Source organism: Pararge aegeria, chromosome 14, assembly GCF_905163445.1.
Source record: "Pararge aegeria chromosome 14, ilParAegt1.1, whole genome shotgun sequence".
Taxonomy (NCBI): domain Eukaryota; kingdom Metazoa; phylum Arthropoda; class Insecta; order Lepidoptera; family Nymphalidae; genus Pararge; species Pararge aegeria.
Window position 1 is genome coordinate 17,146,243 of NC_053193.1, and position 25,396 is coordinate 17,171,638.

Sequence of the window (25,396 nt, forward strand, 5' to 3'; positions counted from 1 at the left end):
AGTGTAGGTAAAAACACTAATAAAAATTATAAAAAAAATAGCACTGTATAAGTAGGAATCGTTTCAGTAATAATAGAGCTTTTTATGACAAAGCTTGTCCGGGGAAATTCTACCACCATGGCAATTCTGCCACAAACAAGCATTGTTGAAATATTTCAGCATTGTATGGAAGCTGTTTTCCGGTCTGTAGGGCGTAGTCGCCGATGTAATTACAGGCGCATTAGGCTAAACACCTGATTGATGGACACAGGGTGGCACGTTGCAAAACGTGTTCCTTGCCTGCCTGCAAAGTGTTGCTCTGTTTATAAACCAATTTTCAACCTAACATCAGGGGAACCATCTGTTTGTCCGTGAATCATAAGCATAAAAACCGTTACATTTTGACAGACGTATCACTCCACGACGAGCTAACCAATCCATCCAACATCTGGAGTATGGGGGCGGTTGACCGCCTACTACTGGGCATGGTAAACCAGCCCATTCAGAAGCGTGACGAATTTATCACTGAAGAACTCACCAATCACCTGTTCCAAACTCCTCACTTCAACTTCGGGATGGACTTAGCTGCCATAAACATACAGAGAGGAAGAGACCATGGAGTTCCCCCTTATACATCTTGGAGGGAACCTTGCGGTTTGACTGCAATTACCAGCTTCGATGACCTTTATAGGGTTATGCCTGCACGGGCTGTGAGGAAAGTGAAGGTTTTATACAAGTAGGTGGTACAGCTTTTTTCATTACATAGGTGTGAGGGTTATTCAAATAGAACGGTCCATTTAAATTGGGCAGTCACTCAAAAGATGGTTCTAAGAATAAATAAAAGATGTTGTTGATTGACGTCTTTACTAATAGGAGGAAAACTTTTATTAAAACTAGCTATTGCTAGCGTGGATTAGTAAAAAGTCGGTATATGTCCTTTTCCATAGCTTAGGTGACATGCATACTGAATTTCAAAGCTGTGTGCCCGCAGCTGAGCTGGTAAACAATTTAGAATTTTCTCTCGGAAACTACTTAAGGAATCGGGAAGAAAGGTAGCCTATTTTCTTTTCTATTTCAAAAGCTACATGCATGCTAAATTTCATCCAAATCCGTTAAGCCGTTTTTGTGTGATTGAGTAACAAAAATCCAGACTTTCACATTTATAATATTATTAGGATTGGTTATATATTATATAAGAAATTATAACACCCATTTATTTCAGACACGTTGACGATATTGATCTATTCACTGGAGGAATGGCTGAACGCCCAGTCGTGGGAGGTTTAGTGGGACCAACATTCGCGTGCATCATAGCGCAGCAATTTACTAATCTAAAAAAAGGGGATCGATTTTGGTATGAAACTTTAAGAGGCTTTGAATTTAAAACCGTTAACGATGACGATTTAATCTCGACATTCAATTTCCAGGTATGAAAACGGAGGATTCGAGTCTTCCTTAACACCAGCACAATTACAACAAATACGTCGAATATCGTTAGCTCAAGTACTTTGTCGAACTTTAGACAGCATTGACAGTATTCAGCCATTCGTGTTTCTATCACCGAACAACCCTGATAATGATCGAATCTCTTGCCGCAATGGACATCTTAATAACTTTGATCTATCCCCTTGGGTCGAAATAAATTCAGACTCTAATAATGATATTAAGAAATCGGAAGATTCCAGTACGCTTAAACCAGGAAAACCTAAACCAACTACAACTAAACCTAAAACCACTAGGAAACCCCAGAAAGTTACTAAAGCACCAGATATTAATAAACCTAATGCAGCAATTTTAAGTAAACCCCAAAAGCAAAATCATAGACTGAACAGGACAGATACCACTGAAAAAAATACTACCAAGACTACAACTGACAATCCGAATTCAATTCCTATAGTACAAGTTATAGATGATAAACTAGACTTTAAAATCAAGACACGACGTTACAGCGATTCTGACCCTGACACTAGACAATATAATAACGATTACTATGACGATGTTCAAAGCGTTCAATCCGTGGTAGTCAATAACTTACCACATAAAAGACCTAACAGCCGACCTTACATATCCGTTACTGAAAACATTGACAAATACACGTATCTGATAAATTATGTACCAAGACCGACACAAACTTGGCGACAGACTACTAGACGACATGGCTATGACAAAGATAAGAATGATAGAGACGTAGTTAAAGTTACATACCAAAGTTATGACGATACATACAGACGACCAAACAGACCTTACTTTAATAGACATGAGTTTGACAATAACTTTGAATCCAGAGTAAACGTACCAGTCACTGAAAGCTCTCGATCATCAGCTAGATCGAATGACGACAACACGTCAACGTCCAATGATAAACTGTCTACTGAGATGTTTATAATGACAAACCGACCTAAACCTCTAACAGACAAAACTACCGAGAAAATTGACCCAACGACTGAAAATATTTACAAACTTCTGACTTTTGGATACGTAGGCACTTATAAAGGGGGTGTGACTAATGACAAGACTAGTACTGACAAAATTAAACCCGAATCCATAAGCAAAGATTTCTCGACTATGAAAACTGACAAATCCGACGAAGGTACAAATGACCAAAATCACGGCAATCTATCGACATTCATGTTATATGACTCGGTTACGAAACCTTACAATTCACAAAGGCCGACTAGACGTAATGACGAAGACGAGACCTTGACTTCAGATATTAAAGATAAATATTACTTCATACACAACGTTTTACGTAAATACCCCATCTCGACGGACCAAAAACTAAAGAATGTTCAAAAGCAAAATGAACCTGACAAACCCTATGACACTTTGACTAGTAGTAACAACAAAATGGACATCCAAGAGAGATCTGGGACTGATCAAATAGAAAGTACCGGAGAAGTTACAGCATCTCGCGGAGATAAACCTAGATTAAATAAAAGGAAACCTTCAAACTCGGCTAAGACACCTTCGGTGGCGTTTCAGATTATACCAAGTGAAAACAAGTAAGTAATTTCTTTTTGTTTTTAATTCTTATATTAACTTGAAGTCAGACCCGAGCAGATTCTAAGTAACAACTCTAAAATATAGTACGGGTACATACTCGTTCCACGAAACTAAGAAAAGTTGATTAACCACGAAATCTTACTTTAAAAACAGCGTCTGAATAACAGACTTTCACTCTCGGAATACTGACTTATACTGTAAATTATACATTTATCCTTCTATATCTCTACATTTCTCTCCTATAGAGTTCCATGTCACCATCATGTCTGCTCTATACGAAATTCGTGAATTCCACATCTAAAATTACGAACAAATTTTTATAATTACTCTACAGCACAAAAGTTGATACAAGCACAATACAATGTTTTTGACCTTTTTACAGCTTTTTCATGATTTGACATAGAGCGTTGTTACCAACTGCCTTGTTCTAATGGTTAGCATATTTATCTACGATGACGGGTTCGAAACCCAGGTCGGGCTAAAACCTGTAAGGTATTAGAGTTTTCTGTTTAATTAAAAAAACTCTGTTTAATTTAAAAAAACTCGGAGCCTGGAGTTAGGAAATTGGCAGAGGTTAAAAATTTCCTAAAAAAACCATAACCCCGCCGTGCCTCGGAGAGCACGTTAAGCCGTCGCTCCCTGTTATTATGACTATCTTATTATAATAGTCGCTGGAAAAACAAACAGCATTGGAGCTGCGAAGTTGGTCTTTGCTCCAAAACACTCTCTCCAACAACAGAGGCCTGTGCTCAGCAGTGGGATTTCAATAGGCTAAGGGATTGGTGGTGTGGTTTTTAATACTCGTTACAAATTTAATATAGAGATATAGATCTTAATAAATTAATAGTAAATGTTTAGCAAAGGTGCAAAATACGGAAGTAGGTACGAAAGGAAAATTAGATAAATGATATTACGAAGCTGTCACACTCAGTCACATTCACATGCAGTCTTCATTTTCTTTCCAGTCCATCCCAATGGGCAGTATACGATGAGAAAGAAGACCTTCCCGAGAACCTGCCGCAACGCATGCCAGCTATCAAGCTAGACCCGTACGCGTTGAGGGAAATCCCCCGACCCATAGATTTCAACTCATCCAGACGGCGACCCGGACGACGTAGGACATAAATTAATTAAATTAATGAAATAGTTTTACTGCGTATAAATTAAAATATTTATTTTTAACGTACAAATTAGTTGGCTGGTATTGCATTATTGTTTTAAACGGTTATCTACTAAACAGTTAAAGTTCAAAGTCGATAATTTCAATATGCAAGGAATCACTAAAAATGTATGACACAACTTAGTTTTTTTTTCACTAAATTCGACTGATTATATTTTAATTAAATATGTTTACATAACCTTATGATAACAACGCAATTAGTGTTATGTAGGAACATAATAGGTGTTAATGCCACATGGTGTGATAATTTAAATTTAAAATATGATACTTTATGTATCATATTTTAAATTCAAATTATCCTTACCTACCTACCTCCTATACCTTATTCTATCTACCTACTTAAATTTCCTTGAAGTCATTTATAATGTCATGTAGGCAAGATTATAAAAAGATAAGTACCTAATGAATAAATTGGGTCTAATAACTAGGGCTGACCGACCTTTTTGATATAGGGCTATATCTAGCTTATATCATTTCAAACATCTGAAACTTGAAATGACATAAGCAACATCATTATACTAACTAGTGCCTGTTGACCTTTTGACATCTCTGTAAGGTAACCGCCTGGCAATTGTAATTACCGTTTGACTGTTTAAAAATATCACTTAAAACTTTCTAATGACTATCGCTTGACAATCACATAACTCACTGCCAACTTTAATTTTTGTTTGACACTAGACGATTAGATATCTGATCCATTGCCGCTTGACCATATATTAACTCTTGACTGGTTACTGCTTCACAGTTTGACAATTCCCAGTTAACTTTCTAACTGAAAAAAGACACTAATGCTCTGAGCAGTGTATTCTCCTTTAACGAAAAATTGGAGAAATATTTTTGCACTGTGCACGTATTAAGCCATTCTACTAAGAAAAGAAGAGAGACTAATTGATGTTTGACAGATGTAATAAACAATCAACTTATATTTTTTACTCTCCGAACACTTTACTTATTAGTTATCACTTCGACTGTATGACTTTACTGACATTTATGATTTTTTCCGAGATTTGCCTATACCTCTACTGATAAACTAATGCCTAACCGAACTTAAAATTGCTTGTCTTGCTGACAGATATCTTATGTGCTCGACAATAATTGCAAATTACCCGAACCGACTGGTGACCGACTCTGATGGCTTGACCGATAATCAATTACGAGAACAAACGTATAAACTAAAACGAAATCCTTGGAAGAGTTATGCAACTCTCTAGCGACTAGACTGACTATTTTTTTCTCTGACTGTTTACTGCTCATCATTTGATGAAGATAATGCATAACAATTTACCATCGACGATATCGACTGACAACGTTCTGATGACTTGACTAATTACTGATTACTACATCGACCGTTTAACTTTTTTATGAATATTTTATGACTCTGACTTTTAACGCTTGTCTATTCACTGACGATTTGACTCATTTCAGTTAGACTTTTGACAATAATGACATAACTTAATACTTAATAACTTAACTTACAACCCTCTGATGGCTGGACTGATTACCGATTACGACACCAATAATTATATAAGTGCTCTGAAATATAACTGATTGACAAACCATTGATGAACTAGTTTACTCTCTAGCGAGTAGACTGACTACTTTTTGACTCTAACTTATTACCGCTTGACAACTCGCTTATTAGTTGACTAATTACCGTTTGACTTTTGACAACAATGACAATACTACTTTTTGACTCTAACTTATTACCGCTTGACAACTCGCTTATTAGTTGACTAATTACCGTTTGACTTTTGACAACAATGACAATAGTTTACCGCTTAACTTACTGACTTTGATGGCTAGACTGTTTTTCGCTTACGACATCAATAACTGTTTAATTGATCTGCACTAGCGACTAAACTGGCTGTTGTTTGAATCTGACTTATTACCGCTTGATAACTCGCTTTTTAGTTGACTGATAACTGTTTCCCTTTGACAACAATGACAATTTACCGCTTAATTTATGACTTACAACTCTGATTACTTGACTAATTATCGATTAAGATATCAATTGTTTATAATTTTAGATTGCTCTCTGGCGAGATACTTACTATTGATTAACTCTGACTCATTACCGCTTGACAACTTGCTTATTAGTTGACTAATTAACGTTTGACTTTTCACAACAATGACAATAATTTACCGTTTAACTTACTGACAACTCTCTGATGTCTTGACTGATTACCGATTACGACATCAATGATGAACTAGATAACTCGCTCGCTACTAATGATTGACTCCGACTGCTTAGGATGTGAATGCTGGCTATTTGACTTTTAACAAAATTGACAATTTACCGGTACACCGACTGCAAAATCTCTGAACATAACTTGACGTATTAAATGCTCACTAATTTCTTAGTTCTTATGAATTACTGATGCTACTGTTCGAGGTAATTTAAATGAATTACCGCTGACTTACTCCAAATACAATAATGAATAGGTACTTTTTGGTTTGTCATTTTTTGTCTTTAATGTAACTAACAAAGAATAAATCTAACTACCTTTCCTAATCTACATTACGCATTTTGACTTTTACATATTATGTATGGAGACTAGTGGAAATATAACCATTTTATATCTGTTGACAGTCTGTTCCAGAAAATTATTTTCGTAGCATCTTGACTCGAATTTCCTTCGAATTTAACATATTACTGTTTGATACTATAGATAAACCTGCAGGACAACTCTCGCTACCAACTCGGACTTATCTAGCCTTTTAACAGGCTTGACTTTTTATTACTGATCAACGGCTTGACCACTATTTCATTTGACTATTAACATATTATTATCGTTTGACAGCGCTATGACTTTACTCATAACCGAAAACCATTCGACTTTGACTTAATACCAGTTACTTTACCATCTGATAACTCTCTTACCTATTGATATTCGTCAATAGGGCCTTTTCAAATTTGACATAACCTTCTAGGGCTTGACATAAAAATACACTACTCTTGACGTAGTCCTGCTTGCTTTCTTCAGTCTTGTAAAGTAACCCGACTTATAATTACAGCTTGACTCCGATATACTGATATGTAAACGTACCTATTACCGTTTGGTAACTATTTATTCTATTACAGATAGATGCTAACTTCCTATTAGTTATTGACAGTTCACTTAGGACGTAACTTAAAAGACAGGACCAACTATTTGAATGATAGACTAATAGACTTTTACTGAATATAGACAGACTAACTAGGCTCGTCGAACTACTGTAACAAAACTGAAAATGTTTTTGACTTTTTAAGACGGTGTGAGGTACCTTATGACCAAAGAGCGAAATACTTTGAAGCAACATTTTATACGACTGCTACGTTCAAGAAAGCATAAAGTAGTTTTTATACTTCCCAAATCTGCATAGCTAAAATGCGCTCCGCGAGATAATTACGTATGCCATTTTCTCGTTTCATTTGTAAGCGGTTAAAAGAGAAAATGGGTAAACATAGCTATCTCGTGGCGCTCAGTTTAGCAATACTGGTTAGCCAGCTCTAAATCTGTAAAGCATTTATCTAGTTCTTTAGCACAGGTCAGTATAGACCTAGAACTGCGACGTTAGCCCCAAGAGCTCGTTAGAAAGTAACACGTAATGGTAGGTAATTTATCTCGAGACATAAAGCATATTACTTCAAATGCCAACTTTAAGAATTCAAAACTGTTTTAAATTCCGAACTCGTAAAATTAAGAATAACCACCGATATAATTTATGTGGCAGAACATATTGTAAAATATTACATTAAAAGATTACGCTATTGGCGCCATATTGGGTGTAGCTATTTGCAATTTAGCGTCAACTATTAAAATGTTTAAATCGAAATTTCAATTAAAATCTTCAACATTGTACACAACATTTATTTATATTTAAGTACATACAGGTTTTGTTATTATAAATTGATTTATTTATTTCCTTAAAGGCTGGTTTAAATATAACACGCAATAAGATACATGACAAATTATGTTAAAATAAATATAGGTAAGTAAGTAGGTACCTACATAAATCTTAAGTCAATAAATTTTTAAGAAAATGATTTGTTTTTTATTTTTGCTTATGTATGTAGTAAATGATGTACACAGAACCTTTTATAATTAAACAAAATACATAACATTGTATTAAATATTTAGAAATAAACAGTTTATTGAGACTAGTTTACATTAAAATGGGAGATTGACATATTATCACCATTAATATATTAAGTAGAATTTGAATAATTGGTAACTAACTATAAATTTAAAAGAATCTTGTTCATTTGTTACAACAATTTTATTTTTGTTACCTACATATCAATAACTTAATCTTCAAATATATATAAATCATTTTAAATAAACTAAAACATCAGATCAGAAGTGATTTAAAATCACAACATATATAGATCATAATAATATTACATAATGTAATAACAACTTATTACTTATTTAAATAACTCACATCACTGGTAACTAATATTATTAAGTACGTAAGAGATTATGTCAGATTTTACATAACAATTTTTCTATTAACATTTAAAGAAGGACAACAGAGTTCAACCAACAGTCATAAAAAAGAGATGTCTAGTTATTTGCACATCTTAAATATTGTGCAAGAGTTTGGATGAGATCTGTGTACTTACTTTACTTAGTGTTAAAACCAAATAGCTTTGTCTATACAAAACTTTATTACATTTTATGGATCTCAGCCAAGGGAGTAGGTAATCTTGCACAAATATTTAGGACCAATTAATCTTGTACACTAATTGGCTCCAAAAACAACAAAATATAGTTGAAATTCAATCAACTTTTGTAGACATTGTCACATTCATACATATCTATATTCAATGATCATCATTAAGACACCAAAATGTATTAAATTTTTCATCATTTAAGTGTTACAGAGAAACATATTCCAATGTTTAATGAAATTTTTTTCTGTAGTCTATGATTGATCCCATATTTAATTGCAATTCAATCTCTGTCTGGGTAATATTGATGAAGCACTGTAGACATCTCTTGAGCCAGCTCAATACTGCTAGCACATAATACACGCCGAGAAAGAATGTCAAAAGGCCCACCAGCTGGATCAATGCACACCCCCCCTGCTTCCCTCACAATAATATCCCCTGCAGCAATATCCCAAGCGTGGATTCCAAACTCAAAGTATGCATCAGCACCCCCCAAAGCAACCATAGCCATGTTCAATGCAGCAGAACCAACTGTTCTTATCCCCTGAGCTTTCTCGACAATCATCTTGAAATTTTCCAAAACCGCTGTTTTCTTTTCCTCATCCCTGCTAGTACCAACTTCAAATGATATAAGGGCGTTACGCATGTCTTTGACTTGTGAAACATGTATGGGCTGCCCGTTTAGAAACGCACCCTGGCCTTGTTTAGCCGTAAACAGTTGATTAACAATAGGATTAAATATAATACCTACAACAGCTTTTTTATTGATTGTTAATCCGAGAGATATGCAACTGCTTGGATAGCCGTGAATAAAGTTTAGTGTTCCGTCAACAGGGTCGATAATCCAGGTCGGTTCATCCGTCAGAACACATTTAGCACCATCAGCTACCGATTCTTCGCCGATGAACTTGTGTGAAGGAAACCTCTCCGAAAGCCCACCAATTAAAGTCTCCTCTACTTTTTTATCTATTTCTGTAACTAAATCAATATCGGAAGACTTTAATTTATACTCCTTACAGCCGTTACTGTACTCCGTTATAAGGTTTCCGGCGTTTTTTACCATTTCCAGAGCAGCGTCGAAGTATTCGTCGATTGCGTCAGACATTTTATGAGATGAATATAACACTGGTCGCTGAGGTTTGGTACACAAAGTCACTACAGCAGCAAACCTTTTATATTATTCACTTATTTACAATTTGAGATCAAAAATTAAACGATTCCCAAGTCCCAACCTTAACCTGAATAACATTACAAAATAAGAGTTGAAATGACAATTAGTGTGTATTGACACTGACATCTGACATTAGAAGTACGAGCCGTTGATGTAATAAATGTATTATGTACCTCTACCCTCCATATATGTACCTATGTGAAAACATGAATGTCTGACAGAATTAAGGATTAATCTGTTTGTTTACTTTGGTAGGCCCAAAGTAAACAAACGTGTATTGACACTGACATCTGACATTAGAAGTACGAGCCGTTGATGTAATAAATGTATTATGTACCTCTACCCTCCATATATGTACCTATGTGAAAACATGAATGTCTGACAGAATTAAGGATTAATCTGTTTGTTTACTTTGGTAGGCCCAAAGTAAACAAACGAACGAATATATAAAAATTAAGAATAATTCCGCGTGCCGCGTCATACCATACATATAAATGTCAAACTTTTATATAAATTAAAAAACTTATTTTTTTTTCAATTCAACAAATTTAAGATTACATATCAGCGTCTTAGGTAAAAGTGAAAGGTACATTAATTTATAGCTAGCAGATTCTCTCCACAAAATCTGACCTTGAGTTTTTTTTTTCATTCAAATTCTAATAACGCGGCTATGATGTTTGTATTCTCTTTGCTTGCTAAAATGGTCTAGAAAGAGTAGCCACTGACCTCTGTTATACTATATTATATAATAGAGGTCAGTGATAGTATTCACTTAATGATAAGTAGTAAATGCATGGAAAATAAAGGATGCTTACTGGCTAGTACAGTTTAGCTTTGACAGAGTGAAGTGCTATCTTGTAAGTTGTAAGTAATAAAAAAAAAGTGCTAGTGCTAGTTCGGTCTAAGTTCTTTTCCCATTCCGAAATTGATGTTAATCTTAACATCTTACCCATATATTAGCAAGATGATAATATAGGCTTAATCTTGGGCATTGATTTTGTTCCTTTGACAGGCCTAGGGACAACCATCCTGTATAAAACAGGTTTTGGCGAAGTGTACTTGGTAACATACGTAATAATAATTTTACGTTATGTAATATATTTCGGGTTTGCTCGTACTCTGTGAACGAGTCCCTTTGCTGAGCAATGGCCTATATAGCTCCTAAGAGTAAGGGTTGTGAACATAGACCCGCTATGTTGCTCCAATGCGTATTGGTGGTATAACTTATATCTGAAAGTGCCACCACCACGTCACACCAAGATCATTACTCTTCCTGCTCCATGCAACCACGGCTCTCATTACGGGTTATGATCCAACTGTTAATATCGTGACCACTAAATGAAAGAAGGATCAAGTATAAAAAGGATCAAGTAAATAAAAGACCTGATATTTAAAAATCATGAAAAATTGTTTAATTGGCATACCAACTGATAACTTGTTACAACCTATGGCCAATTTTACAATTATCAATATTGTTAATAATAATTAAATATAATATTTATGTAAAATATGTTTATGCTTCAATGGTTTACTTACATTTAAATTTTATATTATTATTCAGAAACAAAACTATAATAATATAATTTAAAAAAAAAAGAGTTACAATCATTAAGACTTGGTTACAATAAAAAATGTTGACAATATGCTATATACGTCTGAATCATCCGCGTACGCAACGCGTCCCACGATAAAAAACCTAAGGCCACATATTATTACTAAGTCTTACCTTAATCTAGAATAAATCAAGCGGCGATCTAGCGCATAACATAATAATAATACCAAAAGCTAATGTAAAAAAGAGTTACACTTCCGCCAGCGCGTATGTACATTTCGCCGACGAATTAGTAAATAGGGAAGGGGGAAAGGGGGGGAATCGTTAAAATTTGTTTTTTTTTTCAACTAAAGACGTGTCGATGAAAATACTTTTGAAAGATTTCGAATCGTTGATTCACATTTACATGAAGATTTTTGTTTTATACAATCTAGTGTAATAAAAAAATATACCAAAAATAATAAATCTTTTAAGTCACGTACACTCGGTATTCGCGCAAGCGTCTTTAGAAGCGCTATAAAGTCAGAGTAAAATGGACTCATACCACCTTGTTTTAAAGTCGTACTCTGTATTACAAATTTGTGAAATTCACCTACGTTTCATCTAAAGGTTGTAGACGGATGGATAAATTATTACAGCTTTAAAAAGGAGCATACGGTCAGTTTTACTCTAACGTCATCGTGCTCGGACACTCGGAAGCCCTCGTACCAAGGATACATACAGTAAGTACAAAGTTCGTATCGGCCCACATCGAATGTGACGACACGCCAAGATGTTACATTAGCTGGAAGCTAGCAGCTAACCATTACTTAAACTAGGATTATTTTTTATGGCAACTAAGCGCTCAGTGCACCTAAACTGATATTTATATACACCTGGTATGAAGTGGACACTTCTATAAACTTAACATGGGAGGGTATTTGCCAAAGATCGTAGTATGGTAGCAATTTTTTAGGTAATAACTTTTTCAAACGTAACACATGCGTTTAATTAATCTGTCAATTTAGTAAATATTTGACAGTACAGAACAGATTCACGCAGAGGTCCGCGTCGCGTTTTTTAATATAACGCACAATTCCAGAAACGGTCTATATAGAAAACGATTAAGAGGAGAGGTTACTACGCAATTAGTGTTAGAATATTTATAAATTGAAACGCACCTCATGCTGGTGGAAATAATAAATCAGTCACGGGGCGCCGGTGTATGCAAAGCCCTTGGTGCAAGACCGTAGGATTTCAAAATCTCTTCATGGTACAAAGGTGAGACTTTCTACCAACGTTTGCTTATTCGTAGTTCGTATGTCACTAGATAGCGCTTTTTTGATACCATATAAACCCACGCACGATCGAATAAGTAAACATAAAAGACGTATGACGTACGACGTGCCTCAGTGAACATACATCGTTTGATATTATGACGATATAGTTACAGTAGCGATAAATCTTAAAGCCTTATCTGCCTTATCTGCATAGGTCTGTTGTAATATTACTGATTCATAAAGTTGTAAAAATTGAGACATACACGCTATTAACATATTCTAAGTAATAAGAAGTGTCCCAAATAAAAGACTGTAGGAGTAATTAAAAAAAAAAAAGGTGTAACGTCAATGTATAAAATGTTGTCGCAACGGCAGTCTTTTTAGCTCAGTCGCGATAAATGCAATACCGAATCTAATTTGCCACAAATACTTTACACTTCAAAGACAACCTACACATTATGAGAACTTAATTTTTCTATAGAGTATAATAGGAACGTTCACATTATGAAAGTTGATACGATAAACGCAACCCTATCCGGTATGAAAACGAACTATCAAAATACAGTTTAACGTGTATAAAACCTAGTTTTAGTGTATGTAGTTTTTTTTTTGGTTTGGTGTCTCAAAATAAGTTCTTATAATATGAAGGAACCCTCATAATGTATTAAATTTCAATACAATATCACCGAATTGTAGTAATTTTCATAAATTTCACCCATTGAACTAAGTCCGTATGGATAAAAAAAAACGCGATTATTTCAGGAATGTCTCGATATTCAATACTGTTTGGGGTGTAGCCAATTGCTGAAGTCACTTTGGAAACCTCACTGTCTAACAATGTGTAATCGGTATACATAGTTTCGCTCAGTGACATTAAAATTTTTAAGTTAGGTATATCCCAAAAATCCCGCAAAATTAGTACCACTATCTGACACTTTATAAAGAGTAATACCTCAATCGCAATATAAATAAAAACTGTGTGTATGGATCGTGTGAATGAATTTGAATTACTAAAACAGTGATGTTTCTTAGGCAACTTATAAAACGTAACTGGAAGGGATTTAAACGCTTTTGTACACTGCGACGTCACGGCGATGGAATAGGAACGTGTAACATCATAAAAACGGGCACAAACAACGTTACAGAGTAAAACAAAGTAAAAATAAGTTTTTATAGAAAGAAAAAAAAAGCTATTCCATCCCATAACATCACATTTAAATGCATTTCAAAAAATGAGCACCAATCCGCAGTCGTTAAGTATTGTAAACAGTTTTAATATCGGTGCAGTATTTTATTATATTTTTAAAATAGTATAAAAAATCGTTATTACAAAAACTGACATTTCATTATTATTATTATAACCTTATTATGTATGTACAATCGGTATTGCGATCGACTTTATGTAAATTGCGTGGAATCAGATCGAATGTTATACAAGATTTCGATTTATTTCGTAAACGCAATTTCAATCGTAGATACAAAAACAGGCGTCCGGTTTTAACTTATAATTAACGACAGTAAATTTACGAGATTTACACAACGACGTAGTGCGACCAAACGAAAAACAATATTCTTCAAGCCACACATATACTGAGTGAGCTTAGAGTATAAGTTATTGAGTGAACAACACTATAGATGTGTAATCTTCGGGTATTTAACCCAATTAAAGCAATCTTGAGGTGGTGTTGTTGTACATTCTAAAAAATTCATATTCAAGATTTCAGATTTAAAAGACTCATCTTGTACATTTAGTAACACATCGAATAAAAATAATGTTTTATTTTTTCTCGTAGGGGTAGGTGAAGTAAAGAAAATCCAAGGTCGCATTCGCATATAAAACGAATATTCGCGACCAGCAAATGTTGACATAATTAGATCAATTTGTCAATTAGTAAGCCGAAAGAGATGAAAAAGTTAAAGGTGCTTTCGTGTTTTACTGACATATTTCCCTCATTTCTGTCCCTCAAAAACATACACTCGAGGCTCTGGTAACTTCTTCGCTCCGTTACGTCACAATCACAATTGACCAAAGTACCTTCTAAATTGGCTTAGAAATAATTGTTTTCTGTTTGTTCCAACCCTAAATATAGCAGGATTTAAATGTTCGATTCAGTGCGAGGTATAGATTTTTATTTGAGAAAACTTTAAGCCATTAGTAGCGCTTAGGGCGCGATGCTGCATTTCATCGTATAAAAGTGTAGAAAACATTGTTAATTGACATTTTCAAATAATCTTAAATATAAGTTACAAAGATGCTCCATTTTTTCATTTAATTATTCGTTAATTTAAATTTATTGGAAATCGATTATAATACAGAACTATATCGCTATCGATAAAACCTCAAATATCATTGAAATCATCGTCACAATTTCGCATCTCTTGGCAATCATTAGACAAAAAGTCCACCACAAAAAAATTACGTCCGGTTACAAACGATTTATAATTTTAAAAAAACATACGGTTCTTAAAGTCAAATAATGAACAACAACAGAATTTATTAAACAATACCAATAAATCAACGTACTGAATCGTTCACACAAATCCTCCATGTTTTTAAGCAAGGTGGGTAGATCACTCAAGAGAATTCGCAGCGTCCGTTCCGTCGTCGAAGGATTCGTCGCCCGACGCAGTCCCGGCGGCGCCCGGCGCTAGCGACGAACGCTTGACTCGTGACGACGAAGACGCGCCTGAGAGACCGATGGGACCTCCTTGCCGCCTGTGGTTAAAATGTAAATCGTTTAATAGCACATCGATGTATCTGTTACGGATCCCGATGACATCGATTTCGCCCATGTTTACGAAGTTCCGATACTGATTACGACTGAAGGCAAATTATTTGTATACATGCATGCATTATTTGCATGCTTCAATGTCGGGATATGTTGACACAATGACTGGATAATTCTGCTCTACATTTATATCATCCATATTCGAACAAATTAAACTAATTTGTTCAAGTAACTTATGACCTTGGCTTATGGATGGTGGAGAAATCTATAGAATTACGAACGTGCCTGTTATAACTAAACTTATTTTTCATTGCGAACACCTTTCATTATAAATGAAAATCAGTTGTTTTGTAATATACCTGGAAAACTTTACAAATACCTTAAGTAAAACTCAGTGTCAGAAACTTCGTACAACTAAACGCATGATGAATCTAAGATGACCACTGTATAAATGAATATGATACATTAACCACTTTTCCTTTAAATCGTTGTAGTATTTCGGCATTCAATTAAAGTTTTTAATTAATTTTCAGTAAGGTTAATAATTAAAATTTAACCATAAAGTCATTAATTTAAGAATAGAAGAAAGAAAACTTTAAAATAGCTAAGAATATGTATCAGTATATTTTTAATATAAAGACGTGATAAATTTCATCTAAGAACATGAAGTCATGAAGTACAGTGATAGTAACCACACTGAAAGACACAACACAAAAAGCATTTAAAAACAAACTAAGCGACCGTTGTTGAAGGCCTAGCGTATAGTACGGAGCGGACACATTTTAGAGAAAAGAAATCGACTTTATAATACACCAGGCGTTCAACTTCGACCTCTAGGTCTAACGGTTCCATATGATCGATCTAGTATGGTACATAGTAAAGCCCAATGTAAGGTTCAAAAGCATTCCCTTCTTCGCGCATTAAACCAGATAGATGTTTCGAATAACTATTTACTTTCCATCGACAAATGGAACTAGTTGGTCTCAAGATATTTTTACGGGAATAAATTTTAAGTGAACTATTTTATAAATAAAACCGTCAACAATTATGAAGAAATTTTAGATTTTTCTAAATCAATAGACTCAAATTGTATTTGTTCCATTTATAAGTTTCGTTGATAGTATTTAGTATTTTAAAAGGTTAAACTATTCTGGTAATGGGAAGTTGCAAAGCGATCGTCAAACCATCGGATCAGTTACCTCTCTCGCCTGGGTCGGTTTATTCACTATCGTCTGACATTGTGGGCCTATAACCACAATATAACTTAGAGATACAAGAATACATATTATTATATTAATCGTTTTAAAAACAAGTATAAAAACTGATTCTTTGTGTCGTCGTGTGTTAAATGTTCTATAACAGCACAGGTAACGGCAGTCAGGAGTTTCAGCAGAAAACGGAAAACTGGGTGATGCTCAAAGTTAATAAACAATCAAATCCAAAAGCTTCAGATGGCAGATTGAATTTAGTAGTGCCATCCTTATCGTTAGGCATGAGTAGAAAAAGGGTAACGGTACTAAATACAATTGGTCATCTTAAGATTTTGGATAAGATTAATTATAACTTAAAGACGTAAGTGCTCATTTGTAATATATAATCATAATCACAAAACAAACGAGCAACAACCTCGAATGCTAGATCATATTACTTTTAGGGCATTACAATTAGAACTTCTCATCTAAGATCAGTTACAGTTACACATCATCTATAGTTATCTTAACATTTTACATTTCAATAAAATTGCAGCTCGATCTAAAACAGCGGAAGTGGCCAAAGAATCAAACCAACCAAATGTTGAACCAGAATAAAAACATACTCACATACGTAACAAAATTAAATCTAAGATTTAAAAATGGGAGACATAATCAATAGTTTAAAGAAAGAAAAACATACATATTGTGCAACGAAAATCTTAAGGTATGCAATCTAGTTTTGAAAGGGGTTGAATACTTTGACTTACCTACTCGTCCGCCATTTTTATTTTATTGATGCCAGCTGTTGATTAATAAAGGTTTTAGGCATAGACGCTAGTTTAGAAGAAATAAAAATTGCGGACAGAAGGTAAGCCTCTATCCACCGCCAGAAGTGCAAATACAAGGTTATGTGCAAGTGTGCAGAAAAGTTACATTTATTTTCATGTGTGATCTCGTACTCGTAAGTCAAAATGCAGTAAAGATTTTGGTGCCTATTAAAATACTGCGATAAATTTAACTTTTTCTGGACTCTGGTAGATAAAGTAATATTTATTTTACTGTGTAGGATTTGTCTCGGAAGTTAAAACGATATAATATTTGGTATCTGCAGATCTATACCTAGGGTAACGTGTACCCACAGTCGGAAGATTTGTGCCAATAATCGGCAGATTAAGAAACATTAAGTCCGCAATATCGGTACCTCGAGACTACTACACGGGTCACAGTTTGCAAAAAAGTGTACTGTATAATAGTAGTAGAGCTGTTTGTAACGGAACTTGGTCCGTCACTACACAATACAATACACTACACAATACTAGTATTATAAATTCGAAAGTGAGTTGGTTCGTTTGTTTGCCCTTCCTTCACGCCCTCAAACCGCTAAAATCAAGCTCAGTTAGAGCTAACTAAACTTGATTTTAGCTGAGTTAGTTGAAAGGAGCCCTAACTGAGCTTGATTTTAGCTGAGTTAGTTGAAAGGAGTAAGAATTACAAAGGCTACTTTTTATCCCAGGAAAACAAGCGGTTCCCACGGGATTTCTATTAACCATAGACCGCTGCCAATAGCTACTACTGCAACTGAATTTATTTTAATCTGCTTGACCTCGGAAGTCAAAATGCAACAACGATAGAAATTTTGGTACCTGAAGATTTATTCGCAAAATAGGTAGTCTGTTTCCAGAAACGATAAATTAGTGCCAAAGATCGGCAGATCAGGGTAAACTAGGTCAGATAAATCGGTAGCTTCGAGACAATATAGAGACTACGAGATATTATAATTATCAAATAATAATATATAAATATTATAATTATTAAACTTTAAAACGATGTTGGAAAAGAGCAATCTGCTGAATTTCTTGCCGGCTCTTCTCAGTGGAATCCGCCTTCCGAACCGATGTTAGAGGCACTACAAACATACCCACTTGACGTTTCAAAAGTGCTTATTAATTAGGCCTACTTGAAATAAATGATTTTCGAATTTTGAATTTTTTTGAATCAGTGTAATGGGGACGGTTTGAGGGCCGAGGGTGGCGGGACGTACCTGAGTTTGTTGCGCAGGTTGGAGCACTCGCGCGCCAGGGTCTCGTGTGTCTCGAGCAGGTCCTCGAGCTCGCGCTGCGCCTTGCGCTTGCCCACCTTCTCGCGCTGCACCTCCTCCTCCGCCTCGTCCACGGCGCGCTTCAGCGCCTTCACGCGCGCGTTCATCTGCAGCGACACAAGCTCATTATGACGGCCGCTATGGATCGCCCCGGGACCGATTACGGGTATGACTACCATACTCCCCAACAGGTTAGCCCGCCGCCATCTTAGACTGCATCATCACTTACCACAAGGTGTGAGTGTCAGTCAATGGCTAACTTGTAATGGAATAAAAAAAAACCTCCCACTTACGCCCAAAATTAATAAAGCTAATCCCAAATATTCAGTATGCTGCATGAAAAATTAAGAGAGAGAATGTTAACTAAACCGCCATACAAATCATAGTTAACTTTTACGCGATCGAATAGATGAAAAATCTCGCACTCAGCACACAGATAAAATAACAATGTTAGCAACTATCCTTATTTACAGATTGGAGTAAGAAAAAGGATAGACATACTAAATTTCTTCTTCGATCTAAAGATTTTATTTTGGATTAATCAATCCAAAATAAAATCAGTGGGGTGCAGTCCTTTGTGGAATGATGATAAATGATGCATTTACTATGATAATAATTGATAATGATATGTAAATGATATAATGATATTGATAATGAGCGTCGAGTGGCGGCCGAAGTGCACTGTCTTAGTTATAGACACTAGGCTCGACGATTGCGTAAACTGCTAACGGTGCAGTGTTCGGTACACGCAGTGGCCCGAACATTGATTAACGTCGGGCGTAGCTTTTAAACCACTACTTGATAACTACTGAGGCAACTTGATATTTATATACAACTGACGCTTAGGTGTGCATTGCTTGTCCAGTTAAGCTATCGATAAGTAGTTCCAGCGATAGCTGCCAATGTATTGCTCGTTAAAATAAAATTGGAATTGGCCAAGAACTTTTCTTCTCCAAAATTGCGGTTCCTGAAGTCGTTATAGTTTCTTGAAATTAATTGTTTAACTCTATTTATACTCTTCTTGTTTCGCTTTTGGAGTAGACAATAGGAGAAAATAGACATATAGCATTAGACAAGAGTATGATAAAGAAAAGAGAGCAAGTCAGTGAATTCAGTACTGATATTGACTTTTAAAGAAAAGATGGGTGTGTGGTGTTACCTTTTCTATTTGTTCCTTGTACTGGTCGGCGTGTCTTCGCTCCTCGTCTAGCTGAAGTGCCAGTTCCTTCATCTTCTTGTCCAGTTTGCGCGACGCCTTCTGCTGCGCCAACCGTTCGCGCGACTCCGCCTCTAACTGCTCCTCCAGGTTCGATACCTTCAGCTCTAGCGATGTTATCACACCCTGCAAAAAGCGAAAGATTAGAAACAAGTTTGAATGTGCAAAAAGACCCCACTCTAGGGGAATGCTGCAGTTAGGGGGAAGTTCGAGGAAATCAAATCAGACACATTTACCTCAGAATAGATACGACTGGAAACAATTAAATCTCTTAATTGTGCAGCGACCTTGAGATTATTTCCTTCACTTATAATTATAATATTGTTTGAAATTCTGTTTTAGTTTTTTTAAAACGAGAAAGAATTTCAAATATACACTGATTTTAAAGTGTTGCTTATGTCAAAAAGAAGTAGAGTGATCGATATACTATTTAAGTCTTTGCGGATGCCATGGCAGACTTTAGTTATTGCTCTGGCAGCACCGTCCTTGTATAAAGCTAGATTGGAATAGATGAAACATATTTTTAATAAGGTTAAGGAATAAGTTGTATTCATTGGCAATACATTCTAAGACTATGGAGGGAAGTGGATAAATATAAATTATGGTAATTTGTTTACACCCAGAGGCCTCTAGTATGTTCGGCTCGGGGAATACCTTTGTCTTGGCGCGGCCGGCAGTCTCCAGCTCTGTGAGTTTGGCCTTGAGCTCCTTGTTCTGCCGTTCCAGCACCAGTTTGCTGCTCTCGAGCTTCTGCGTCGCGGCCTTCTCCGTACCCAGCTCCATCGTGAGCTGGTCGATTTGGTTCTGGAAATAGTAGTGAAGCTTTTAGTGGTAGAGCTCGTCCAGAGAAGTAAATCGAAGTCCAAGTCAAGTATTTCTTTACTAGCTGTTAGCCACTTTCTTCGTCTGCGTTTATTAAATTTTTTTTTACAAATACCGATGGAACCGTTTGTTTTCTTAGGATAAAAAGTAGCCTTTGTTACTTTTAATCCAGTCCACTAACTCTATGCCAAAGATCTATAATTGTTAGGGCGTGAAGTAAGGATAAACAAACAAACACACTTTCGTATTTTTATAATATTGTAGTAAAGATGAATGATTTTTATAATATTATAGTAGAGATGATGAAACATGTAACTTGAGAAAATCGGCGAAATATAACACGTAGCTAAATCTGATAAGCATTAACTGATTTACTGAGCGTTGCTTGGACTTCTCAAAGCATTTTAAAACGTTTTTACACGCTTTCATTTTTTAGTACGCTTTCGCATTTTTACTGCCTAAGTGCATAAAGTATTTTTTGACATAAGGCGTTTTATAGAGCCATTTTGACTTCTGTAGGACTTCTAGATGATAACAGTTATTAGGATTACTTCCGCTACTATACTATACTCCATTTCGTTATTATTGCAAGAATAGGACCTAGGAAACCTCACTGCCCAACAAGCTACCTGTGATTTCCTGAGCCTGTCGTTGATGATCTCGTTGTTGGACTGCTCCTCATCCAGGTCTTCCTCGAGCGCCGCTATCCGCGCCTCGAGGCGTTTCTTTTCGTCGATAAGCAGAGTGCCCTAGGAATAAGAAAGTAGTCATTTCAAAATTCGTTAGAAATAAGTAAATTGATTCTAGACCCACATTTAATTAAATTGAGGTATTTTTAACTAGATCTGTTTTACTATCGTCATAAAATTTTATCGTAAGATTTGTTTTCAGAGTGGATTATTCCATTTAAGTTTTTATTACCGTTACTCAAGTTGGTTCAGGAAAGTGGTATAGTTTATTTCCAATTTGTGCGATTCCTGAGCAAGGTCTCCTTAACCTCCTCCTTAAGCCACATCACTTTCCGTTACGTAGGATTGCTGCCTAACACAACCTGAGCAACAAACACCTCCCTCTTAAACCATCACTTTCCTTCAGGAAGGATGAATCATGAAGGATGGTGATCCTTCCTGAGGGTTGCGTGCGTGCAAAAAACTGTCTGGCGAAACAGAAGTCGGTAACTGATATGGCATGGAAATCCGCGTAATTGACCTTCAGTGTCTCCGCTGGTCGATGCGTGGAACGTACCTTGGCCGCAGCTGCAGTGAGCTCATCATCCCGATCATCCCTTTCCGCCTCGGCGTGCCGGCGCGCACGTTCGGCCGCGGCTAGTTCCTCGGCGTGCTGCAACGCTTCGGCCTCCAGTGCCTTGACACGCCGCTCGGCCTCCCGCGCTAACGCCACGGCCTCTTCCTTGCCACTTCGCGCCTCTTCAGCCTCGCGCACCGCCTCTTTGAGCTGGGCGGCTGCTTTTTTCGCTTGTTTGATGGCATCTTCTTTTAACTGTAGGAAGCACATTAAAAAGATATCCAATTACAAAAAATATGTGTCTAATTGACTTTAATTCCTGCCTCTAATTCAAGTAAAAAAATAAGAGATCCCTAGAAGAACTTGCATTACCGACAGAAATGTTTGCAATTTTTTTTAGATCCTGCAATCTGGTCTTCTCTTTTTCTGGCCTGGCAGATAACGCTACTAAGCCAGGCCCTTTGTATTCTTCTTTTTCATATATACTTCTTTTTCATATATACTTTTTTTTATATACCTTAACTTATTATACACAAATACAAAGATATTATAATATTTACACGAATATCGGAACTAGGTTGTTTATAAAGCTTCTTGGAAAGTTCAATTTTTCCGCACCGCTTGTTACAAACCTTGAGTATGTTTTAGGAAGAGTACGAAGGGTCTACTGATAGTAGACCCTTCGTACTCTTCCTAAAACTCTAATATCACTCTAATAGGGTCACTATAATAGTTACCTTATTGTTGAGGTGTAGCGCTTGTTCGTTGTCCTTCAGCTCCGCTTCGAGCTTTTTCCTCGCCGCCACGGCCGCCGCGCGTTGCTTCCTCTCTTCTTCCAGTTCACTCTCGAGCTCGCGGAGTTGCTTGACGATGCCTCGGCGCTTCTCCTCGCCCGCTTCTTCCTTTGCCTAAAAAAAAACACCATTTACAATCGAATAGAGGTATTATTCTGTATAATTTTGGTGCCAAGGTCAAAGGTATCGCACCTTTGATCGTAGCGACGATAACCCCATGAGCTTTTTGCTTACCCAGTAACACTTTAACATTCGTTAGAGTGATATAAGTCTCTAGGTCACGAATTCACATAACTCAATTATTTCTAAAGTTTTCCAGTAAACGGAAATACATCACAAAAGATCAAATTTTTGTTAATATTCTATTATGCAATAGAATAACAGAGTTGACAAACATTGTTCAGTCATCCGGGGAAGTACCTTGCTGTTCCGGTTTGCTCTTCCGGTTTGAAGGACATGGAGCGGGTGGAATTATAGGCAAATAGGTACAGGCTTTAACACCCACGCTTCAGGTTGATGGATATGTCCTTGATGGACGTCCTATTACCAGCGAAGTGTTGCTCTGTTTACAGTCGATATTTTTCCATTTACTATCAGGGATGCTATCTGCTTGGTCAGTCCATTATAACTCGAAACGAAAAAGAATCTTACCTGAAGATCCCTCTCGAACTGCGCCCTCATGGCTTGCATGTTAACTTCCAAGCGTAACTTAGCATCTTCGGTTAATTGAAGGTCATCTTCTATTTCCTCATTCTGCGCCTTCAGTTCAGCTAGCTGTGACTCTAGAGCCCGTTTGGCCTTCTCCAACTCGTGAACACTCTTGTCTGCCGTGCCTTGAGAATTGACCAGTTCATCCAATTCAGATTGCAGGAGACGTTTCGATCGTTCTAATTCTTCAATCTAGAAAAGGAATATGACTGTTAAGAAGCATACATAAATATAAATTCTTTTATACATATTAATTGGTAAGATCAACTGTAGACCTCGCTGAAATGCAATGACCATTTTGCTTCCCCGCTTACCTTCCCGCGTTCATACTGTCGTAAGGGTACTTGTATCGGATAAAGTACTTGAATTGGAGAATATCAAGACACTTTTAACTTCGTATATAATTTCTAGAAATTACGCCAGATGCGTGGTAATTTAACAATGTTATATCCAGAACATTATGTTACTAAACGATATTTCGATATTAACTCCAGAATGGTGAAATTCAAACTTTAGCCATGCTTTTTCATACTTTCTTTCTGAGTTCCTCAGACAAAATATCTGCTCAAAATGGTGACAACTTTTGGGTAACACAGCAACACAATTTGACAAGACACTGGTGCCTATTCTGTTGTTCACAAATCTCAAAACTGAACTAAATTGACAAGTCATAATCGTTGTGTTATTTGTTCAGCGATTTCTCAAACTCTCAATGATAGCTATAGATAGATTAGCCACCTCTGTTTGACTAATCTGTAATTAAGAGTTTGTGAAATCGATAAACAGACTTCGTTGAACTCATCCAGGGGTAAAGTGGATTTATGGTTAGTGCAATTGGATTCAAATTATACATGGTACAGTTCTTTTGCAGGGCGGATTGATACGTACCGTTATATCGCAGTTTCCGATACTAGGCATTTTCATATCACGATTTTTAACTCTCATTTGACAACAAAAATAAAATATTCTTTCAAAATGAAAGATTATTTATTTATTCGCATTATAGAAACAAAATCATTAACAGAATCCGCAAGAAAAACTGGTCCGATTATCGTATACTTTCATTTGACGTATTTATTATTGTTGCACTCTCATAATAGCATGGTGCGATATACTCGTATTAAGACCGATATAATCCCAAGAAGAAACGCTTTTAGTTCCGTCATCTCCATTTATATGGCGTGTATGTGAAAGTGAACGCATACGGTCTCGGTAAGTGAGTCATTGATTTTCATAGCTTTTTTTTCATGATTAACGTTAAAAGAAATTTTAAATGAACAAAAAAATGGACTCGTGTATCAATTACTGCTATAACTGTTATCTTGACTCAATAAAGATATATCTTTCTATCAATCCATTAATAAGTGGACAGAATTTTAGCACCCTTTTTAAACATAATGCTCACGAACGAGTATTTGATTTGGTAATCTTAGTTCATATAGAGCAGACAGCTAAAATGTATATATATCTATTATGCTAGTTTTTGCCCGAAACTTTGAACCTTGCACTACAACCATGCAAAAAAATATCGATCTCTTGCTCTGTTTAAATCTATTAATAGGAAACCGTGCATTTTCTCGGAATAAAAAGTAGCCTTTGCACTTTTCCAGGTTATAATAGATCTTAGATGGATCGATGTTATTTACTCATCCCACCAGATGAGTAACTATCGTGTAGCAAACATATACAACGTTTAAATGAAAACCGAAAAAATACTTTACAGGCTTTAGGGTACATTTTGTCATGTCTCTGACTCTGAGCTGCGAAACCGAAAACTTAATGGTTTTATGAAA

General features: G+C 36.0%; 3 protein-coding genes across 4 annotated transcripts in view; 1 reads left to right on the forward strand and 2 right to left on the reverse strand.

Moving 5' to 3' along the window:
* The window catches only part of LOC120629494 (peroxidasin homolog), a 49,563-nt gene extending 45,456 nt beyond the window's left edge, over positions 1-4,107 (forward strand). The window contains exons 9-12 of the mRNA XM_039898435.1: positions 388-715; positions 1,202-1,333; positions 1,407-2,981; positions 3,948-4,107. Coding sequence (XP_039754369.1) covers positions 388-715; positions 1,202-1,333; positions 1,407-2,981; positions 3,948-4,107 — 2,195 coding nt within the window. The remainder of the gene's footprint in view (positions 1-387; positions 716-1,201; positions 1,334-1,406; positions 2,982-3,947) is intronic.
* Positions 4,108-8,477: 4,370 nt separating this feature from the next.
* LOC120629560 (inositol monophosphatase 1) lies at positions 8,478-10,100 on the reverse strand. Its single transcript, XM_039898520.1, has one exon. The coding sequence runs from the start codon at positions 9,919-9,921 to the stop codon at positions 9,100-9,102; it is 822 nt and encodes a 273-aa protein (XP_039754454.1). The 5' UTR covers positions 9,922-10,100; the 3' UTR covers positions 8,478-9,099.
* Positions 10,101-13,634: 3,534 nt separating this feature from the next.
* Positions 13,635-25,396, reverse strand: part of LOC120629233 (myosin heavy chain, non-muscle) — a 103,804-nt gene continuing 92,042 nt past the window's right edge. Inside the window, exons 21-29 of one of the 2 annotated variants that reach the window (XM_039898103.1) lie at positions 23,547-23,795; positions 22,839-23,009; positions 22,102-22,356; positions 21,486-21,605; positions 20,689-20,838; positions 19,978-20,160; positions 18,762-18,925; positions 16,727-16,773; positions 15,430-15,514 (exon numbers count right to left, since the gene is read on the reverse strand). In XM_039898103.1, coding sequence (XP_039754037.1) covers positions 16,746-16,773; positions 18,762-18,925; positions 19,978-20,160; positions 20,689-20,838; positions 21,486-21,605; positions 22,102-22,356; positions 22,839-23,009; positions 23,547-23,795 — 1,320 coding nt within the window. In that variant the 3' untranslated portion in view covers positions 15,430-15,514; positions 16,727-16,745. Of the gene's footprint in view, positions 15,515-16,726; positions 16,774-18,761; positions 18,926-19,977; positions 20,161-20,688; positions 20,839-21,485; positions 21,606-22,101; positions 22,357-22,838; positions 23,010-23,546; positions 23,796-25,396 lie in introns of both variants that reach the window. The other variant, XM_039898102.1, reaches the window with a different exon arrangement.